General features: G+C 35.5%; 1 protein-coding gene across 1 annotated transcript in view; it reads right to left on the reverse strand.

Moving 5' to 3' along the window:
* ROCK1 (Rho associated coiled-coil containing protein kinase 1) overlaps positions 1-20,305 on the reverse strand; it is an 84,634-nt gene that overhangs the window by 9,370 nt on the left and 54,959 nt on the right. Inside the window, exons 14-27 of the mRNA XM_065668092.1 lie at positions 19,834-19,969; positions 19,369-19,460; positions 18,997-19,243; positions 17,080-17,186; positions 15,903-16,053; positions 14,857-15,017; positions 13,824-14,008; positions 13,082-13,151; positions 11,624-11,718; positions 9,659-9,824; positions 8,275-8,368; positions 7,143-7,231; positions 6,623-6,811; positions 5,909-6,074 (exon numbers count right to left, since the gene is read on the reverse strand). Coding sequence (XP_065524164.1) covers positions 5,909-6,074; positions 6,623-6,811; positions 7,143-7,231; positions 8,275-8,368; positions 9,659-9,824; positions 11,624-11,718; positions 13,082-13,151; positions 13,824-14,008; positions 14,857-15,017; positions 15,903-16,053; positions 17,080-17,186; positions 18,997-19,243; positions 19,369-19,460; positions 19,834-19,969 — 1,948 coding nt within the window. The remainder of the gene's footprint in view (positions 1-5,908; positions 6,075-6,622; positions 6,812-7,142; positions 7,232-8,274; positions 8,369-9,658; positions 9,825-11,623; positions 11,719-13,081; positions 13,152-13,823; positions 14,009-14,856; positions 15,018-15,902; positions 16,054-17,079; positions 17,187-18,996; positions 19,244-19,368; positions 19,461-19,833; positions 19,970-20,305) is intronic.

Raw genomic sequence — 20,305 nt, forward strand, 5'->3', positions numbered from 1 at the left:
TGGGTGTCCCATTACTCACAGAAGGTAAGCATAGGAGATAAATAAATAAGGAGTGCAGGAAGAATCAACTAGATATAAAGAATAAGAGACAAGTGTTTTACTCAAGTTGTCAGTGGACAATTTTCCAAAGAGTAATGTAATAACGTATTTTCCTACCATAAAACTACTGAAACAGTTTAACAATTATACAAAGAAGCATCAAAAGAAAACTAGCATTCTGCCTAATGCAACTCAGTATTTAAACACTCTCCCGCTAACTGATACTGGGGTTTGAGAGTGCTTTTAAATTAGGAAGCCAGGTAATAGCAGTAAAAAGCTGTTGTGATTCCATGAATCGGAAATTACACAGTAGAGAGTCTCACAATTTTGTAAATGTGAGAATACAGTAATCAACTTTTCACTCCATAATTATAAAATTTCACAATTGAGAAAAAAACTCGTACATTTTTAAATGTTGTGTGATTCTGTGGATGCACCTTTACAATAAGCTGAACTGGCAACACTGAAAATTTCAAAAACATTTAAGTTAGAATCTCCCGAAACATCTTCCACAAATATGTATGTAAGAAGGAACTACTGATTCCTTTTATTCTTCAGAGATAACTCCGTGTGAGGTATATCCAAGCAAGCTCTGAAAATAACATCCAAATATATATTTAAGGTATTGTCCATACATTGTTTTGTAAAATAATGAAACTAGCAGCCTAGCCTTGTATAAGGCATTAAAATTAGGCATAAACCCCCCCTTCCAGCAATAGCCTGACAGGATACAATATTCAGAAGTGGACTACGCTTAAAAACATATAATTATTTCCTAACATTTCTCCACATAAAGTAACTTCAAAATATTTGGGGATTGCTGAACTACTGAAATTCTCATTGGAAGAAAGGCATTTTAGCAGAACTCATTCCAGTAAGAAAATTTCCTAGAAAAATTAAGGAAATTTGTTTCCCTGCCTCTAATATCTGCACAAGAACAGTGGGGAGTGGGAGTTTCACCCCCTAGGCCCTTCCTCAGTTCTTGATATTCAGTAGCTTTGGAAAAGGAAACCTATTTCCTTCATGGCATCACAAATGATGCTCACCCTATTTTGAATATTTTGAAAAGCTTTTACATCAAGAGAAGATTCATCAATTTTTAGAAATTTTAGAAATATCCTAAAAGTCAAGTTCTTCATTGCAAAAGAACTGATTAATTGCGAATAAAAAGTTGCTATGTAGTTCTAATAAGGAACATAGTATGGACAACTGCAGTGCAAAAGGAATACAGAATGGATGATGGTGATTTGAAAGGAATAAGTACACATCTGTCCAAACTGTGGTATATGAAAATCGGGAAAGATCCAATAATGGTAAACTTTAAAAGATGCACCAGGTACTGTGTTGCTTATAGAGTCAGTGTGACTTTTTCTAAGTTCACTTCTATTTCAGCACATTCTGATAGAAATTTCAAAGGAAGTAGAAAGTTGGTGAGCCATTACAAATGAATTGGTTGACATTCTTTTCTGCCTACTACAAATCTATTTTAGTAAGCAAATTTTATTTGCATGAGAGATGATTTCTGAGCTGTGAATAACATTCTGCAGTTGAAAATAACAATTTATGAATGTATCAAAGCTAACATCCGTCTGGAACCAAATGTACTCTTGAAAGGGTAGATAAGTCCTTCCCTTCCAACCTCATCACAAAGGTTTGTCTCAAGTAATATTTATAGTGTATTTTAATTTCCTTTGACAGAGTTAGCTAGCAAAACTACAAATGCTCATCTGGCCATTTCACAAATATTTGATCCAAAAGAATAATATTTATGAGTGTTCTGATTAAGTAATTAAGAAAATATGGACTATCTAGACTATTAAAAAGATTCTTCTATTCTTGTCTTTTAAAGTAGGATCAAAACTATTGCCTGACAACATCCCTGTATTTTGGAAAGAATCCCAGAATAGATAGTTCATATTTTCCCAATCCAGCAAATCCAAGATAGGCCGCAAAAATATCTGATAGCTAGCTGGACCTGAAAAGAATATGAAGAAAGGATTCCATAAAGGCTACAGATCTTAGAATTATCTCTGAATATATATAAAAATGTGGATTTGCATTCTAAATATCTGCATGGCTAGTATTCGTATTGCCAGGATTCACTGTGATTCAGCATGATAAATTTGACTTCTAACAGTACGTCTTCAATAGGATCACACAAGACAACCATGACTATACTGATTTATGAGACTTTTCATTGTTTTGGAGCTAAGTAACACAGGCACTTTCAAGAGCAGTAAAGCATCTTTTTCCAATGTTCAAGAATTCCTGTGCCTCAGACTCTTCCATGGTAACCACATAACTAGAGATACTACCTTGCTCATTCTTTCCAGTTTACCCTTCCCACTGCATTCTTTCCTTCCTCAGGCTGTTTTACTATAATTTCATCTGGATCTTACCAAGGATTGCTGGCTGGATCTTGCTTTGAGGTTTATTCAGGTGATAGCTACTTGCAGGTGTTTCAGAAAGTTCTATGTTGCATATTCAAAAAAAACCTATGGGCTTAAATGGTCCGTGTTTATTATTCAATCCTATTTTTGTGTAAAATATTATCTATAGCCTATGCTGTAAAATATTATGCACTGCAGTTAAACCTGCAGGACAGCTCAACTGCTTAAATTACCTTGCCAGTCAGATGAAAAGAATTACTTTACAACAAGTGCCCTATAACAACTAGGACAAAATCCTTTAAGTTCTGATTAGGTTTTGTCTTGACAGAGAAGAATTCTGTTTACAATCATGTAAGCATTCAGATTTCTTAAGTCCAGCCAGAAGGAAGATGCATTTCAAAGGCATCAACAAAAAGCAAGTATTTCAGCTGTTTCAGCAAGGACTCTATTAACATTGGAGACATCAACTGAGACATGAGCTGCTATCTGAATCAATGATCAGGAGTGTGAGCTACAAAAAAAGCCTGGAACCGGATACAAGGAAAACCTTTGTCCACATCATGATCCTTCCCATCTGGAGAAGCAAATACCTGAAAATAGTCTGTATTGTCTAAATGAGCCAATCCCTACACCTTGAGAATACCTAAGTGGCCCTAGGAGCCACAAGAACTTGAGAGGGTATTTAGGTTCAGTGACAGACAGAAACCACCTCCAAGGGAGATGTAGCTGTAAGGTGGTGTTACTGTGTGATTTCTCTGTACCTACCACCAAATATCTACCACAGAAAAAATTACCTCTTAAACAAGATGCTTTTCAAAGTGCTCTGAAAGAATGTCTATGTTCAGGCCACAAAAGTGATGGGAACTTAGTACACAGCTGAAGACAAACAACTTCATAGAACTGAATTGCAGCAAATGAACTGCTGTGGCATGCCACCTTTCTTTTTGAAGACTAATTACTTGGTTTGCAGAAAAATAACTACGTACTGGATAATTTTCTCTTGCACAGGATACTTCTACTTTGAAGACTCGCCTTTTTTTTTTGTCCTCACAATACTAGTGCAATCCTTCTCTACCCTCTACTTGGCTCTTTAACAAATATGTGAAAACTGACTAAATATACCAGTGTCAATCTCTTTTAATTTAAAGAGCAGCAGCATGTAAGGACATGATCTAAATCTAGACAAGTCTAGATCAAGACATGTATTAGAGGTCCTACCTATATGACACAGTAACACCATCAGCACAACTGCAGTAAAAAGCTGAGGCATGTGTGGAGAAAAGAGCAAGAAAGAAGACAAGAGAAATGAAAGGCTATTAAAAAAGAAGTAGAGGAGTCATGAGCATAGAAGATGAAGACCACAAGAACTTCCAGTAACTGTGATGTTCTAATTAACAATGGAGATGATACTGCACATACCAAAAATTTCTGCCCCCAGAACTGAAGTAGCAAGTAACAGTCATAGTCAGAAGCCATACACCTCTCCAGAGGTAAAACTGAAAATAACGGACTGTAACGAGGCAGACAAAAAGAGCTTGATCCTACAGCCTTCCTAAGATCTTGGGAGACAACAAGGTCATGCTGACATACTACTGCCCTGAAGAAGAAAATGGAGAATCTGACTGAATTCCCCTTTTTCTTTATTAAGTTCTGACTGGAGCTTTCAGTTTTCCTTCTCTGTCTTCCTCAGATTTTGCATGTGGAGGCATTGAGTGTTTTCAGTGTAATACACAACAGCCATCAAGCTGAAAATGGCTGATAAGCAAAGTAAGAAAGTTCAAAACTATCCTCTTATGTAGAACAAATCTAGTCTGTTTTCTTGTAGAAAAAATTAAGCTTTCAATTTACACGAGGTCTGAAATTTTCAATAAAAAATATGAACTACAGTGTTCCTAATTTAGAGACGTTATCAAATCATTATGCTTGATTCCAAATTTTTGGAATTTTTGGATTGCTCCAATTTGAGCATAAAAAAAACAACTGAGTAAAACCCCTCTGATTTCTTTTTCTTACCCCAGTTAAATGGAATGCACTGATAATTAGCTTCTATGAGAAACTCCTGAGAAATACTGACAGGTCAGAAATACCAGAGGGAGTTTCCTAGCAGGTGACAGCTAAGAATAAGAATGTTCCTTCACCAATCTAGCAATTCTAAGAATTCCCAATACTGAGTGTTTTGATGGAAGTCTAGTCCAGAAGACATTTTGAAAAGTAGTAAACCAGACATTTACTTTTACAAGATGGCAACTGCCTGAGCGTTTTACAGCTCGAAATTCAGAGAGCAAAACACTTCTTGGACAGAATGGAAGCTGTGAAGAAAAGACTGTATCACTACCCAAATGAAAATCTATTCTAGAACAGATTTCACTTAATTATGAACTACAAATCTAAAAATATACTAAGGTGAAGACAGGACATGAAAATAGACACAGAAAGGAATAACTACATAAAAACATACACTAAGTCTGGTAACCTACCTGAAAATTCAATCACTCTAAGACCCCTGGAAAAACTCTAGAATGTGGCAATCTGAGCAGCATGAAGTGCATTAACAGGAAAACAGACAACTAAAATGATTCTATTTACTTTTATCTGATTACTTGTCCACTAAAGTCTTAAAATACCCAAAATAGTATTGTATTTTTGTATGCTTGAATATATTTTTCTACAATAAAAATCAGACTGTAAGACAATTTATTAATAACTTCATGATGAATTATAAAATTACTTGACTACGCAAAAATATAAACCTAGCTCCAACATCTGGAAATTGTTAAGCACAGCTTATTACCACTGAACATTTTTTCCTGTATCTAGGAGATACAGAAGTGGATCATGTGAAAGCACTAACTGATTGCACTTTTAAAACACTGGGGAGGAAGAGATCACTGATCAGCGTAACAGTGCGTCTCAAAATATAATGCCTGGAACTGATACGTCATGGAAATGGCAAACTACATTACTATTTGTTCTTGTTTTAATTTGCTAAATCAGAGCTCCATACAACCATAACAGCATTATGAAAATTCCTTGAGTATTTTTCACATTTTATTGCCACGTGTCACAATGGTGCTACCTGACTGTAAGAACAGACAAGATCAAGGTAATTTTGCATTCAAAATACAAAAAACAGTCACAGTGTTGTGGAAGTGCTGGCCCTGTATTCTGTTCACTGGACACTGCACATTGTATTCACTATATGCAAACAGCAGCAGATGTAAAGATATTCCTTCCATAAAAGCAGATAAAAATTATGCTAAGGGCAAGCTATACAGTGGGAAGTGTGATGCGGAAAGAAATTCAGACTTAAATATAAGCAGCTAAGCTATGAAATAAAATACAAAAAATAAGGAAGTGGATAGGCGCTACTGGAAAAGAAAGACAAAAGATTTTTAAAGGTAGTAACTTGTTGGAAACGGTACCTTCTGAAACTATGTGTATGCACAAAATCAAGTAGTTCAAATATGCTTTTCTCTTACCTGAAAGATTTCCATCTGTTTCATCTGGCTGGAGACTAGCAACACTGGTAGAATCCATTCCTTGCTGGAGGTCCAAGATTTTCCTTCGTAGTTGTTCTATATCACTCTCTTTACTATCCAGCTGCATCTGGAGCTCATTCCTGTATGTAGATTCTTCTGCTAGTTGCTGTATGTATATACACATGCATAGTTACTGTGATTTCAAAAATATGACAGCAAGGTATTCTGAAAACAAAACTTACTATTTTTTTTAATATCTCTTGATACTTTTGATAGCATTAACATAAATTATTATAGTAGAATTTTTTGTTCAGCTTTGGAAAAAAGTTAAATATCAAAGATCCAGCAACACATTCAAGTAACACACAGTCAGATTAACTCTTAAATTACCATTTGTTTTGCAAAGGAGATCAACCTGCAATGAAATAAACTGCACGAATAGCATGAAAAACAGTACTTTTTTTTTAGTTTTCATAATGTATAACTTTTTCATAATGTGTAACTTTTTATAACTTCCACAGTTAAGAATTTAGGAAGAGGAAATGAATGAGAACAAGCACAGCTGCACATTTGTTAAGGTCTCTGCCTCACTAGAATTCTGCAGCCTAGAACATCTGGAACAGAAGTTGCCATTTTTTCAAGCAGACTAGGAGCTGTACATTTTTCCTGTGGAAAGAATTCCACAATGTGACAAAAATATTAAGATGATTTTACCGCTTGCATTTCATTGACCTCCTTCTGGTATTTCACTACCATCTGATTGAATTTCTCTTTTTCTTGATTAAGTTCTAACTGAAGCTTTCGGTTTTCCTTCTCTTTCTTCCTCAAATCTTGCATGTTCGCTTTCTTTCTGTCTATTTTGAAATCTTTCCGGTTCATTATCTCAGCCAGTTTGTTGACAGCCTGTTAAGAAATAGGAAAACCAGTAAGAAAAATGCTAGATGCAAGCATGCTTCATACAGAACTTCCAAGTTCTTCTAGTTATAGGATTCAATCAAAAACCAAATCTTCACCAACATAAATGACCCTTACTTACAACAGTAAGTCATAAAAATGAAAAGTAAACAACATCAAATTATTCTTTTGATTGTATCGATCAAGAATGCATATTATACACCATGGTTAATATACAGTTAATCTCAAAGGAACTAAGGGTTAATTATACAAAAAAACCCAATAAATTGAAAATCTGATATGCAAAATAATTGTTATTAAATTGCATTAAAAGTTATACCTGTGTCTTCAGAGTTCTTTCAGTGTTAATGCTCTTCTCATAATGCATTCTAATATTATTGATTTCCTCTTCTTTTTTTATTTTGTATTCTGTTAAAATAATATTCAACTGAGTCATTTTAGGACAAAGTAAATATTTCTAAGCTTAATCATTTCTACAATTTCATCTATTTTTCCTCCTCCATTTTCCTGTTGTATCACTTGATGTGTAAAATACAAATAAAATAGCAATAAAGGTTATTAGTTTAATGCTACTATAATGATGGAAAATGACCAGAGAGATATATATAATCAGGAAGGCATCAAAACGTATATATTTTATATATATATATAGAGAGAGAGAGATACATATATACACCAAGACAACATAAATATTTTTCTTTCCTGATGATGACTAAGTTTGTTACCCCATTTCTTTCATGTTTGCACTACCAAAAGTGTTTCTGCACTACCAAAAATTATCAAGTCAGTACCTACACAGAATAAGACTGATACAACTGGACCCACATTCAGTACAGATTCTTAAACCAGGCATAAAGTAAACAGGAAAAAAAGGCTTTCTTTAAATGAGGAATGACTCTGTTATATGCTTCCCCAAACTCCTCTGGTAGACTCAAGTAACTGGTGTGTGACAATCTCTCAATCATACCTCCAGTCTGCTCATTGAGAATGAAATGAGTAAAATACTTCAGTAACTTTCATGCACACAAGGGCATGGCTGACAGAAGGGGGTTGAACGTAAGAATGACCTGTAGTGAAAAGGCATTCTTGACTATGCCCACTAGTTCTAACTTAAAGTGACAGGGGAGTGTGAGCAGAAACTCCTGCTGGCTGTCTCAAATCAACTCCCTGTCCTCCATGCGCCTTCCTACGGCTTCTAGGAGGATCTGTTCCACAATCTTCCTAGGCACAAAAGTGAGGCTGACAGGCTGGTAGTTCCTGGGATCCTTTCTACCCTTGCCAAAAAGGGCTGTGATTTACAAGGAGGATACATTTTCAAGATTAAAACAATGACTATGATTTTTTATCAAGCCCCAAATAATAGGGAAGACAAACAGCAATGTTATCTCCCATTTCCCATTTTGCCACATATGCTTCATAACAGATGAATTAAAACTCCAAATACGACATACCTTCTTCCTGTTTCTTAATTTTTTCACTGATCTCTGAATTTTCCTTTGTTATTAAATCAACATCTTTGGTTAACGTGTTATTAGTTTCTTCCAGCTAAATGAAAACAGACACATTTTAAAATAAAGAATTCTTGCCATCAATTCTAAAAATATTTATAATACTATTAAATACCCTTAAAACTCTAACAGCCGTTTGCTTGGAACGCCTTCCTCAGATCATATATAAAAAAATCTGCTTACCTTTCCAACTTGGATTTAAATAAATAATAAAAAAAGGTAGTTCTAAGCTGTCTCGATTTACGAGAAGGCTCAAAATACACCTCTCCCAGAAAGAATTTTTTCTTTTTGATTATCTTTGCAGAGCTGACAACAGTGCAGTATGGAACTGAAAACCCAACTGTGGTAAAATTAGATTGTTTGTTATTGAATGTGGAAATTTCCCATGAATTTCTGGTACTTTGGAAGAAGTAGCACCTAGAAGCCTGATCCCCTGAATACAGACAGAAAAGCAATTGATAGATGATACAACTCTAGCATGCAAGGCTAAAGTACATATATGGCATCTGCTGCTAAATAATTAGTCATGTATCATGAAAAATAGGTTTAAATTAGCATAGTAAAAGAACTAAATTTGGAGTAAGTCAGAGCATACACAGGCAAATATGTACATAGGTTTACAAAATAAAGACCAGAAAGGAAAACCATTACACTTACAGTATGGTAGCTGCCACAGTCAAGATCACTTTGTCAGCCACTTAAATACATATTAAAAACCAGACAGAACTGCAGCCCCAAAAAAAGGTTTTGCTTGAAGCCTATAGAAATAGTGTCTGACAAAATTATTACAATATCTGAAACCAAAAATCATATTGCCAAGAAGGTATTCCAGTCTTCTAAATGCTTCTTAAGAAATGGTGGCAATTCTGAGATTTCAAGCTTATCAAAGAGAAGTGTAACAAACACAGCTTTTGCTATCGTCACACAGAGTTTTGTTGCGGTTTTTTGTGGGTGTTTTTTTGCCCTTTGTTTTTTTTAATATATTACAAGTAAGAAACTCAAGACTTATTCTACAGTAAGAGTTGTTCCACAAATTTACAAGATTGAAATAACACATTGGGCAATGAGAAGAAGTAACCACAAAAGGCTTAATAACTGAAATGAAGACATTCAGTTGATTTTCATTCTGGCTTCACCTCAGATGTCATCAAGTCTACATTTCTTTGGGAGTTCACAAGATGGGATTGATATGTTGAAGGTTCCAAACAAGTCCAAAACTTTGGTACTTATCACTTATGATGACAGGACTTCATAAATTAAAATAAAAACATTTTCTGTTTTCAGCTGGAAGATCTATATAGATACTAATTATAGTGCAATAATTTACCCTTCTGATGATGCCGTCCTTGTCAGTCATCTCTTGCCTGTGTCTTGATGCTGCTTTTTTGCTTTCCTGACTTAGTTCAAAATACTGTTCTTCAAGGAGTGCTCGTGCCAACCGTTCCGACTCGGCTTTAGTTTCAGCTAAATCCAACTGGGTAGTGAGCGTTTCTCTGTAAAAAGAACATGAACATTTTGTTCTACACAGAACACTCAACTTTTTCAGGAAGACTAACAATCCCAAATTAAACCACTCCACTGACTGTCATTATCTTAGTTTCTAAAGAAGAACAAGATTTACAAAAACACACTCTGTACTCCTGTATTTTTGACTGTCCACACAAGCTACAGCAGCAAGCTTACTACAATTCAATTAAAATTTCAATCCTCCATGAAACACCAACCCTTAGGAAAGCAGGTGTGACAAATTCTCCTGCCTTTGAGGAATAAAAAAAAATTAAATTGCATGTACCATGTGGCCCATCAAAAGATATTTAAACCTATCAGTATTAGCTGCTACTTCAGACAAGATTACTGCTCATGAAGATGTACGCTCCACATCATTTTAACAGTAATGAAAACTGCACAGAGTTTCTGAAAATATACAGTGGTTCTCTAGGCAACCTTTTGCAGAAAGGCTTGCAAATTCTATCTACACAGCTTGAGAGGCAGGGACATTAACCTATGTGCAGAATCTCTTTAATATATACGCATCTGATCCGTCCAGCATACAAGCCAAACTTTCTTGCTCATGCTTTAAGTATAGGCAGAGCTCCTTGTATATGTCTCCAAAGAAACCCACACAAAGCACAGTGACCAAACTAGCACCCAGGAGTCAGATGCACTCAGCAACAGGTGACACAGCCCACAGCATGCGGAGACAGAAGTGGCAATCCATGACTGCAGTATGGGCTCATGACAGATGCCCTTCCTGCACTGTAAAATATAAAGATATTTACACAGTGAAATACGTATTGGAGTCCACTGATTTGATACATCTGTAGCAGATATGGGCCTCTACTACAAAACAGGTAACTACTGAAGTATACCTTTGTCACAATTCCCAGGGAAAAAAGGAATCTATAAAAAGAAAAATCCAAAAAACAAGAGAAAAAAACCCAAACAACCAACACCCCCACCAAAAAAAAAAAACACACACACAAAAAAAAAACAAAACCAAAAAAACCACCAAGCCAAAACCACACCACCCTCCCACCTCCTGCTCTTTTTTCTTTTAAAGTTGGATCTTGCTCCTGAACAACTTTGCACAGACAGGTGTTTTCTTCCTACATAATTCTTTCTCCCTTCCTTTACGCATTGAAATGCATCACAAACACTGTACATAACATCCTGCCGATGCTCAAGTAGAACAACTGACACAAACTTCAGAAGAGAGAAACTTGCTTCATTCATAAGACTACAGTCTCCTTCAGAATCAATATATATTAAATTAATAAATTGGAAAACCAAGCTTAAACTTTTTGCCTTATTTGCTGACTTAGAAAATGGTACATCGCAATTAATCATTGTTGGATTAACTGGTTGTGCTGTAATCGGAAGTGTACTAAACCTAGAATTCAAAGTATTTTCATTACCTTTTTCTCGAATTATTTGCTATAGAAGTACAGTAATTACTAAGATAACACAATCAAATAAAGAAGTTGTTACACAAGCAAGATGAATACCACAAATTGGAATGTATTTTCAAATTTCTGCATCTTCCTAAATTCTCAGACATCATCATTCCCTTTTCCAGATATTACATACGGAGTCCAAAGCAAATATGAATAACCATATTTGGCTTTGGAAGTCAGCATAGACAAAATTCAATGTATTTGCCATTTTGCAAGGAATTTTGAACCCTTTTGAAGACCTGACTTTTTCTGAAGGAATTAAACAGTTAAAATCTTCATAAGTGAGACCACACTACAAGGAAAAACTTATGTGTATCTGAGAAACACAATGTGCATACTTTTCATTTTGCAATTCCTGCATTTTTCTTTGAGTTTCTTTATTCTTTTCATCAATTTCCTCTTTCAGTTCCTTAACCTGTGTTTTGTAAAGTGTCTGTAAAAGAAAGCATAAAGAATCATTAGTCAAATTGCATATTAAATTCTTCATTGTTTTGGTACTGGGTTCATTTGCATTTGTCAAACCCCAGCACGTGCCAGCGCTGTCTTCAGTGACATTTCCTCCTTCCTGCCTGTCCAAGATGCTCCTTTTCAGTTCCCCTTGTGCAGGGAGCTGAGGTGACCAGGTTAGTTTTCTATTTTCTAGTCTGGTTTCCTGCACAGTTGTACAAGAAAACCAGATGACAAATGGGAAGGAATGCACTAGGACTCAGCTGAGCACATCTCTCGAGACAACAGGACAAAACTGCATCCTCTTGTAGCATCACTCTCTCAAAATGTCAGCCAAATAAGGCTAATGCTGTCCTGTGTTTCCACCTGTTGTATTCTCTTTGTATCTATGTATCTTTTCTCTTAGACCATAAGCTGTGCGCAAACTGACTTCTTCCAGATAATTGACTCAAGAGGTCTGTCTGACTTGCACGAACTACTTCCATTCTCAATTACTATATTGTTATTACTACCATCAGTAATTCTGAAAGTTCAAATTTTATCTTCTATAGTAAAGTACTTTTGCTAAATGTTCAGACTGAAATGTCTCATCTGAACTACGTGCTAAAGAAAAAAAAAAAGAGAAAACAGAATGAAACAATACTCTAGATCTTATTAGCAGTATGTTATGGAGAAATGCACAGAAATCTGTAACACATAATGAAATTAATCATATGCAGTTTAGTAATTGCCCCTCCAAGGAAGAGCCGAACTTTAAAAGTACTTCCCAAAGTGAAATGAGAATGCCCATACTTACAAAAGTATTTGAAGGTCAGGCATTGTAGAGCATCTCATACCATTGCTGCTTTTCACAGAAATTAAACAGATAAAACTAAGTCTATGAAATACACATCTTGGCTACCTGAAGTACCAAATAAGGCTCTTAAAGGACTCAGGTCAGAGCAGGTATCTTTTTAGAAGGGTAAGGAATACATGCAGAATGCTCCTTGATCTATGGTTCTTAATTACACTTATGGTAGATCAGTAGCATGGAATATATTCCATTAAGTACAGAGGTTCTACAAAAGTTGGCAATTGTATCAGAAAAATGTCTTCACCAAGCTCAAGATAGGAACTACTCTGATGAATTCAGATAAGAGTTACTCAATACACAAGATTTGACAAACAAATACAAAGCAACAGACTAGATACTGTCTAATGTTCTCCATTTTTTTGTTCCTTGCTTGTATTTTGTGAATTGCTGATTTATGTCAGCTGGTTAGTTACATTTAAAGAATGTTAATGTCAAACTATTCACTGTTCAATGATTTCATGTCAAAATGTAGCACTCAATTTTTTGCAAGTCTTACCGAAAAATACTGCTCAGCTTCAAGCTGATCCTGAAGCTCACGCATTTGACCTTCATTTCCTCTGTACTGTCTTTGAGGCAATAAAGAAGGAAAGCATGTAAAAAGTCAGCTACTAACAAATGACAAAGATTATTTCTAACCAGAACAGCATCCTACAAAGACCTTACATTTGCACATGTTATTACAAAGACCAACAGTGTATCCTAAAATTCTGATTTAATTACATTCCTTATTCTACCCTGATGATCATTTCAGAATGTAATTGAGAAGCCAACATTTCTCCATTTAGAGTACTTCTTAAGTCACCTGAAGGACCATATGACAGAAGCCTAATTAATGAAAAAAGTTTTTAGTCAGCTTAAGAAATGTTAAGAGAAATAATCAGGTAGTTAAGGGGGAAAAGAGCTATTGACTCCCCCATAGTAAAACTAAAAGTCCCACATGATTTAATTAGTATCACAGTCAACCATAAAGAAGGCAGTCAAATAAAAATGGCACATGTACATATATATGCCTTGACATAGCATGATGAGCCAAGAATTTTTCCGCATTATAGCTCATAACAAAAAAATTCCAACACTGATGGCTACATAGAGAAATCATAACATGCAGCTAAAAATACTCTTTTAGTTTAGGAAAAAATGCCTATGCACCAGAGAACTTTATTTGCTAACAGGAACAGGCAGAACAGTACATGTATAATTAAGCAATTTTTTCCATTTTACTTCAGATTTTTACTTACTTAGCAAGTTGAGCCAACTCAAATTCCAGTAATCTCTTTGCTTCCAACAACGTATTGATTTCCTGTTTCAGCTGCTTCTCGGAACCCTTCAAGTTATCTGCTTCAAAGGCTTGTGCCTTTAATTCATTCTGTGCCATTATTCGCTTATTGGTCTCTTGTTCCAGCTGAAGTGTTAGATTCTTTACCTAAAAGAGAAATAGTTCAATTTAGGAGCATTTGCTGAATAACCAATTCCATGTGGTTGAAAGTGTTTCATATACGGATTATTTTATTTCAAATACCATTGCCTAGATGCTACATGTTGCACAGTATTAAAAATATTCCTAAATCTCCAATCACTTCAGTGCAATAATCTTATGGAAAGCTGCTGCCCTTACAGAACGTACTGATATGACACTGCATGGTAATAAAGCTTCCCCATACTTAGCTTATTTTAAAGTCCCAAATGTGTTTTATCTTATCTTAAAGGTAACAATGGAGGAAACACAAATTGTGTGCTGAAAGGTCCCGCAAGCCTCTCTCTGGATTTCAGATCCTGACAACTTCTCATCCTAGAAAGAACCGCAGCCTACCAGCTATATAAAAACTAATTTATACAACAGGTGTTGCAACCTTCATTCCCAGTGTCCTGTAAAAAAAAGGTATATAATATATAATACCTAGTTTTCACACTCAATATTCTAATTGTGTTTCCTGGAATAAATGCTTTTCTGGAAAATGCAAACTCAGAACTGCAAACCATCCAAACCCATTAGACTACACAGTCAAATTCACAATCAATTTTTTATTTTTAAAAAAGAAATGGAAACAAAACAAAAAAAAGCATTATAAGAAACTGACGGCTCAAATATGTAAGGCATCGAAGAGCTAAGAAACAAGCAGAAACTACCTAGCACTATTTAGGCCAACAACTGTCTACTATTGAGAAGTGTATTACACAGTTCACTGTAAGTGAATTTAATTTTCCATTTCCCAGTGCAACTATAATTTCTTATTTATATAGAAAATTGCTAGTGATGAACATTTTACTTACTTCATCTTCCAGTCTCTCCTTTTGCTCAAGAAGGTGTTCCAGTTTGTGCTGAGATTGCTTCAGGTCAAAGTCCAGCATCGAACACTGTTTTTCAGCTTGAACTATTCGATTTTCTGCCTTTTCTCTTGCTGCCCTCTCTTCCTTTATTTTTTTTTCCATTTCTAAACAAGATTAAAAAAAGAAAAAACAACAAATATGAGTATGTAGCTTCTGCAAGAGTGCTTGGATAAACAGTCTTAAATGTTCTAATAATTTACAGGTGCTTTTGTTCAGCTATTTAAACTCTTTGGCTGTTGGACTGATTACTGAGTAAAAATTTCCTGGCATTATTGCAAGAAACACTAAAAAAAAAAAATTCCAATTTGCATTCAAAGCACTGGAATATTATCATGACAACTGAAAGATAGATAGCGAAATAAATTAAAAAAATGCAGATTCTTGAAGTAATCATTGTGAAATAAAGGCAACGTTTCATTTCCAGGAATGGATAGTAGAGCAAAAAAGAACAAATGCTACCATTTGTGTTAACTTTCTGAAAAGTTACAGACTACACATCTAGGTACTGATGACATTCACAAGGAAAACCTGATGTATTCAATTAAGATGTCAAGACACATCTTTGACTCATGGATATTTATATATAAAAGAAACTTCACCACTTCAGACAAGCCTGACACAACACCAATATTTTTGATGTAGTTACACAAGAGTGAATACTCCTTGATAATGCATTCTTTCAATTCTGCTTAGGAATGCCAGGATTTCAAGATCCAATAGCTTTTTAGAAGCCAAGGAAGGCTCTGACTGCAAACCAAGTAAGATATTCAAAGCATTAAGAAATAATGCAATTTTTATGGTACAAGTACCAGGTTAGACAAAATTATTTAAACTGTGTAGCTTTCTGGTTTACAATTTTGATATGCATTCTTTATAGAAGGGACTAAACACCTGTATAAGAGTACTACATTTTAATATTATGTGTTTTAAGATATCATAATCAAAATAACTTATTACGTATTTACCTGCAACTTGCAAGAAACACTTACCACACATTGCAACTGATCTTGCCTCCTCTATTGACTGATGTTTGTCAGTTAACCGAGCTTTAGTCACTTTGTGTTCATTTACTTCCTGTTCTAACCGGTCTTGTAATGATTTGAGTTTGTAGTTCAAATCTATTTCTAAATTATTCTTTTCCTAAATACAAGAAAAAAAAAAAAGTTACCAGATATCTATAATATCTGAGGGAATCACATTTCCTTTCTTCCCTTTTTCAGTGTTAACTTTATGTTATGAAGAAATCCATGTTATTTTCCATGCTTAATAAAGAATGGTAGCAGACAAAAACTGTACTTAGTGCTCTGGAAAAGAATTTATTACCTTTTTTCAGTAGTCTATACGTTTGTAAGAGAATGGAAATATACAACTAATCCACTGACAACACTAGAACACAGAGGAAGAATCTGAGTTATTGTTGCCTGGATGCAACTCTTATGTCACTATTGGGACTGCCAGCAATTAACAGTAACTCATGAAACAAGCACTGGAGTTGAGCTTTGAGAGACAGGGACTTGCTTTTGGACCGCTGCTTCAAATAACACCAAGTGAGAATAATAACTGCTTGCACCTTCCCTTACAGGTAGTCATATATCTCTGGCTTATTTGGATAGACCACGTGGTACAGCAAGTCTTTACCTGACCTCAAAGCACAGAGCTAACTATGTAGCCTATCTGGTAAAAGGGTGCAGGATTTCCTTTTATACTTGTTCTTCCATGTTGGGGCAGGGATCAGAGATACTAGGGGAACATGCTACCATTGAAACAGTTCAGCTCCAAAACTGGTCAAAAAGTCTGGCACTGACCCAGCCAAATTAAAATCCAGTAAAAGCAGATACTTAAAATCTCATGGTTTTAACAAGTTCAACTCTGCAGCAACAGGTAGGCAGGCAGAACAAAAATTACTTGCTATTAGCAGCACCCTTGAATCAGTGGCAGTAAATGACAAACACTAATTTTATGCCCAAAGCTAGAAGTAAGAACTGCTTGAGGACTTGTGAGACCTACCATCCTGAGATTGTAAATTAGCACTGTTTAGTTAATCAATTTAGCACAAGACTAATTTAGAGGAAGAACACAGGATTTAACAACATCAAAAAATACTATGTGAAAATAGTTGAAAGCTGACAAAGAACAAACATCAGCCTCCACATCGTTTTGCCATACCTTTTCTGAATGATTAAGCATATCCTGTGCTTGCTTTCTTTCTGCTTCCACTCTTTCAAGATTGTTTTTTATGTTTTTTACTTCTTCTTGTAAAGTTGTAATCCGAACTGCCATAAGGAATGAAATATCATTCAGTATTAGTTACTTGACTTCGATCACCAGGCCTTTTAAGCTTTACTGATTTCTGGGGCCCTAAGCTATTTACATTTTCAAATTTTTCAGACATGAAAAGGCTGTACATTGTAAAGGAAACTGATTTTTTAGCCACTTTTTATGCATGCAATTAGTAACGATTCACAAGAAACAATCACATGCAAAACTTGTACCCACCTTCCATCACTTCCAATATCTAATACACATAATTTCTTCCATTAATCCAAGTTCTGCTATGCTATGTAACAAGCCAAGCCCCCTTTCTGGTGTGAACTCCATTAATATATAGATAAGGCACATTACACAAGAAATCATTCTCACATGAATCTGCAGATACTAATGTAATATGTATTCACCTAATTATGACTCAAGTGCTTTGCCATGGATAGAGGAACTATTTCCCATCCCCCCAGCATCTGGCACAAGACCCTGTCTGGTATCAGAAGCTTATACTAGGTAGAATCACAGAATAGTTTGAGTTGGAAGGGACCTTAAAGACCACCTAGGGGCACCTTCCACTAGACCAGATTGCTCAAAGTCTCATCCAACCTGGACTTGAACACTGCCAGGAACAGGGCAGCCACAGCTTCTCTGGGCAACCTGTTCCAGTGCCTCACCAACCTCTACAATAAGGAATGCCTTCTTGATACCTAATGTGAATCTACTCTCTTTCAGTTTAAAACATTGCCCCTTGTCCTGTTACTACAGGCCCTGGTAGAAAGTCTCTCTGTATCTTTCTTATTAGCCTCCTTCTAATACTGGAGACCACAGTGAGGTCCCCCCTAAAGCCTTAGTAGTAACAGCAGTAGTTGTGTGTGTGTGTGTGTGTGTGTGCGCGCATGCACATGCCAAAGTAGTAGCATATAGGCTGAAGCAGTAGTACGTATTTCTATGCTGAAGAATTTGCATTAGCTCCTTTCAAATAAATGCACAAAAAATATTTGGGACTACTCCATATTATGTTTAATACCTTAAATACAGTACACAAAAATACACCTATCAGTTCAATTACATCTGACTATAATACAGCCTGCTTCACTTGGTTCTTAAGTATAATGAGACAACCTGGCAACATACAAGAAATTACAAGATGGAAGATGATGAAGTCTTCCTAAATATTACGTTTTTCTCATTCATTTTAAATTTGCTTTTACAAACAGCTCTATGAGTAACTGAATTACGTAAAGCTCTTTGGGTAAATAACAGCAGAGGACCTTAACCATACACTCTTGAGAAAAACATCCTTTTTCCTGCAGGCTGCTGAGTTGGATGTGGTTAAAGATGCATTTTGAAGCGCGCAGAATTGTTTTCTCATGCCATTTGTACATCCTGCTCTTAGTCTTGTTTATAGGATAATGCAGAAGCATCATAAAAGAAAACAAATGTAATTTAAAACAGAATAGCTTTCTCCACACATGAGAAAGTGCAGAGTACGGCAACTTGGCTACTGCAACAAGGCAGTAAAGCAGCGTTGTGTCTCCTCTAGCACTGTATTAGCTTTTCATATTTTTGTACTACTCAGATTTTTAGTCAGGGCAGCCCCATAGACTTGTAAGTGGTGTTTCCCACTCTTTGATTTTGGTATCGTCCCTCCCAAGAGCTGCTCAGACATGATCCAGAAGCCAGACCCAATCTCCAGAAACGGCTCTTTTAAGTCACGCTCGATTTGCAGGTTGGCTTTCCTCCCTTTATGTAACTGTACTTTATTTAAAAGAGTAGGGCCACCACAACTTTCTTGGTAAAGTATAAATACAGAAGAATTACCCTGTAGTTCGCCAATCATTTCAGATCCATGACTTCTGTCCCTTCGTTCCGACTCCAAAGCTGCTTGAAGTTGGTAATAATCTTTCTCCACCTGCAGTTTTGTGCTTTCTAGAACTCTGCACCTTTCCTGGAGTTCTCTGTTCAGTGATTCTACCTGACTTAGTGACTTGCTCATTTCTGTGTTACCCTTTCTCAGTCTTGCTGCTGTATCCGATTCTGTCCTCAGCAAATCATTTGCTTCTTCTAGCTGTTACAACAGAACAGACAAGATTATCAAATATAAAAGATACCTGGACCAGTTTTGTTGTATCTGAATGCTCGATACTGCTTCTCAAACCAAAGAAATAAAGACAATGAACAGAAGCAACATACTTGTTTTTGTAAGTGTGTTATCTTTTCAGTTGAAACTTGTGAATGCTGATTGATTTTCTTCAAGTCTTCCATCTGATCTTTTAGCGTGGACACTAAAGAAAAATTACAGAATCAATCAGCTTTAAAAAAATTCCTTAGGTTTCCTGTTTTGTTGTGTTTGTTGGGGTTTTTATACAAACACACTCAAATTCTTGGCATATAATATGTCTTTTGTTGACTTTTTGCTTCTTACATACATTTCTAAGTCAAATCTTGTGTTTGCAGAACACCGCCACATACTGTAGAGAACAGAATTTGGAAATAAACACAAAACTATTGTGTTCAAATAAAAATAAGCTCAAAATTTATGTCCATTATTTAAAAATATTTAAAGTTGCATAGCACTTAAGATACTAAGGAAGTGAATTATTCCCCAAAACACATCATACACTTCATCAGTGTTGATGTTTGAACAACAAAGCATACCTTCATTTTCCACATTTCGTCTTTTTTCACTCTCTTGTTCAATTTTTCTTTGGTAGTCATTTATCTTATGTTGCAATACCATCTTTTCCTTCTCAATCTGAGACACTGTTGATTCCAAGTTCTTTCTTTGATTTCCCTAAAATGAAAAGCATTCGTATTTTCCATTTACATTTTAAGGAATGATTCTCAGACCATTATCTCTGCAACTAATTAATCAAGGAAACCAATAAGTGAGTTTATTGCTTCCTTTAAAAGGTTTTCAGAAAAGACAGCTCTTTTAAGTTCTACATGACAAGTTAAAGAAATTACTAGAAAAGTTATCATTAATGTGATTATAAGTAAGTAATTATTAACATTCAAAGACAACATAAGGACTCAAAAGAAAACCATCCGTACATTAACTTTTAGAGTAACTGGTTTGGTAAACTAAAGAAGTTGTGATGAATTGTGACTAAGAAAAACATTCAGCAGA

The sequence above is a fragment of the Lathamus discolor genome, chromosome 2 (assembly GCF_037157495.1).
Source record: "Lathamus discolor isolate bLatDis1 chromosome 2, bLatDis1.hap1, whole genome shotgun sequence".
Classification (NCBI taxonomy): Eukaryota; Metazoa; Chordata; class Aves; order Psittaciformes; family Psittacidae; genus Lathamus; species Lathamus discolor.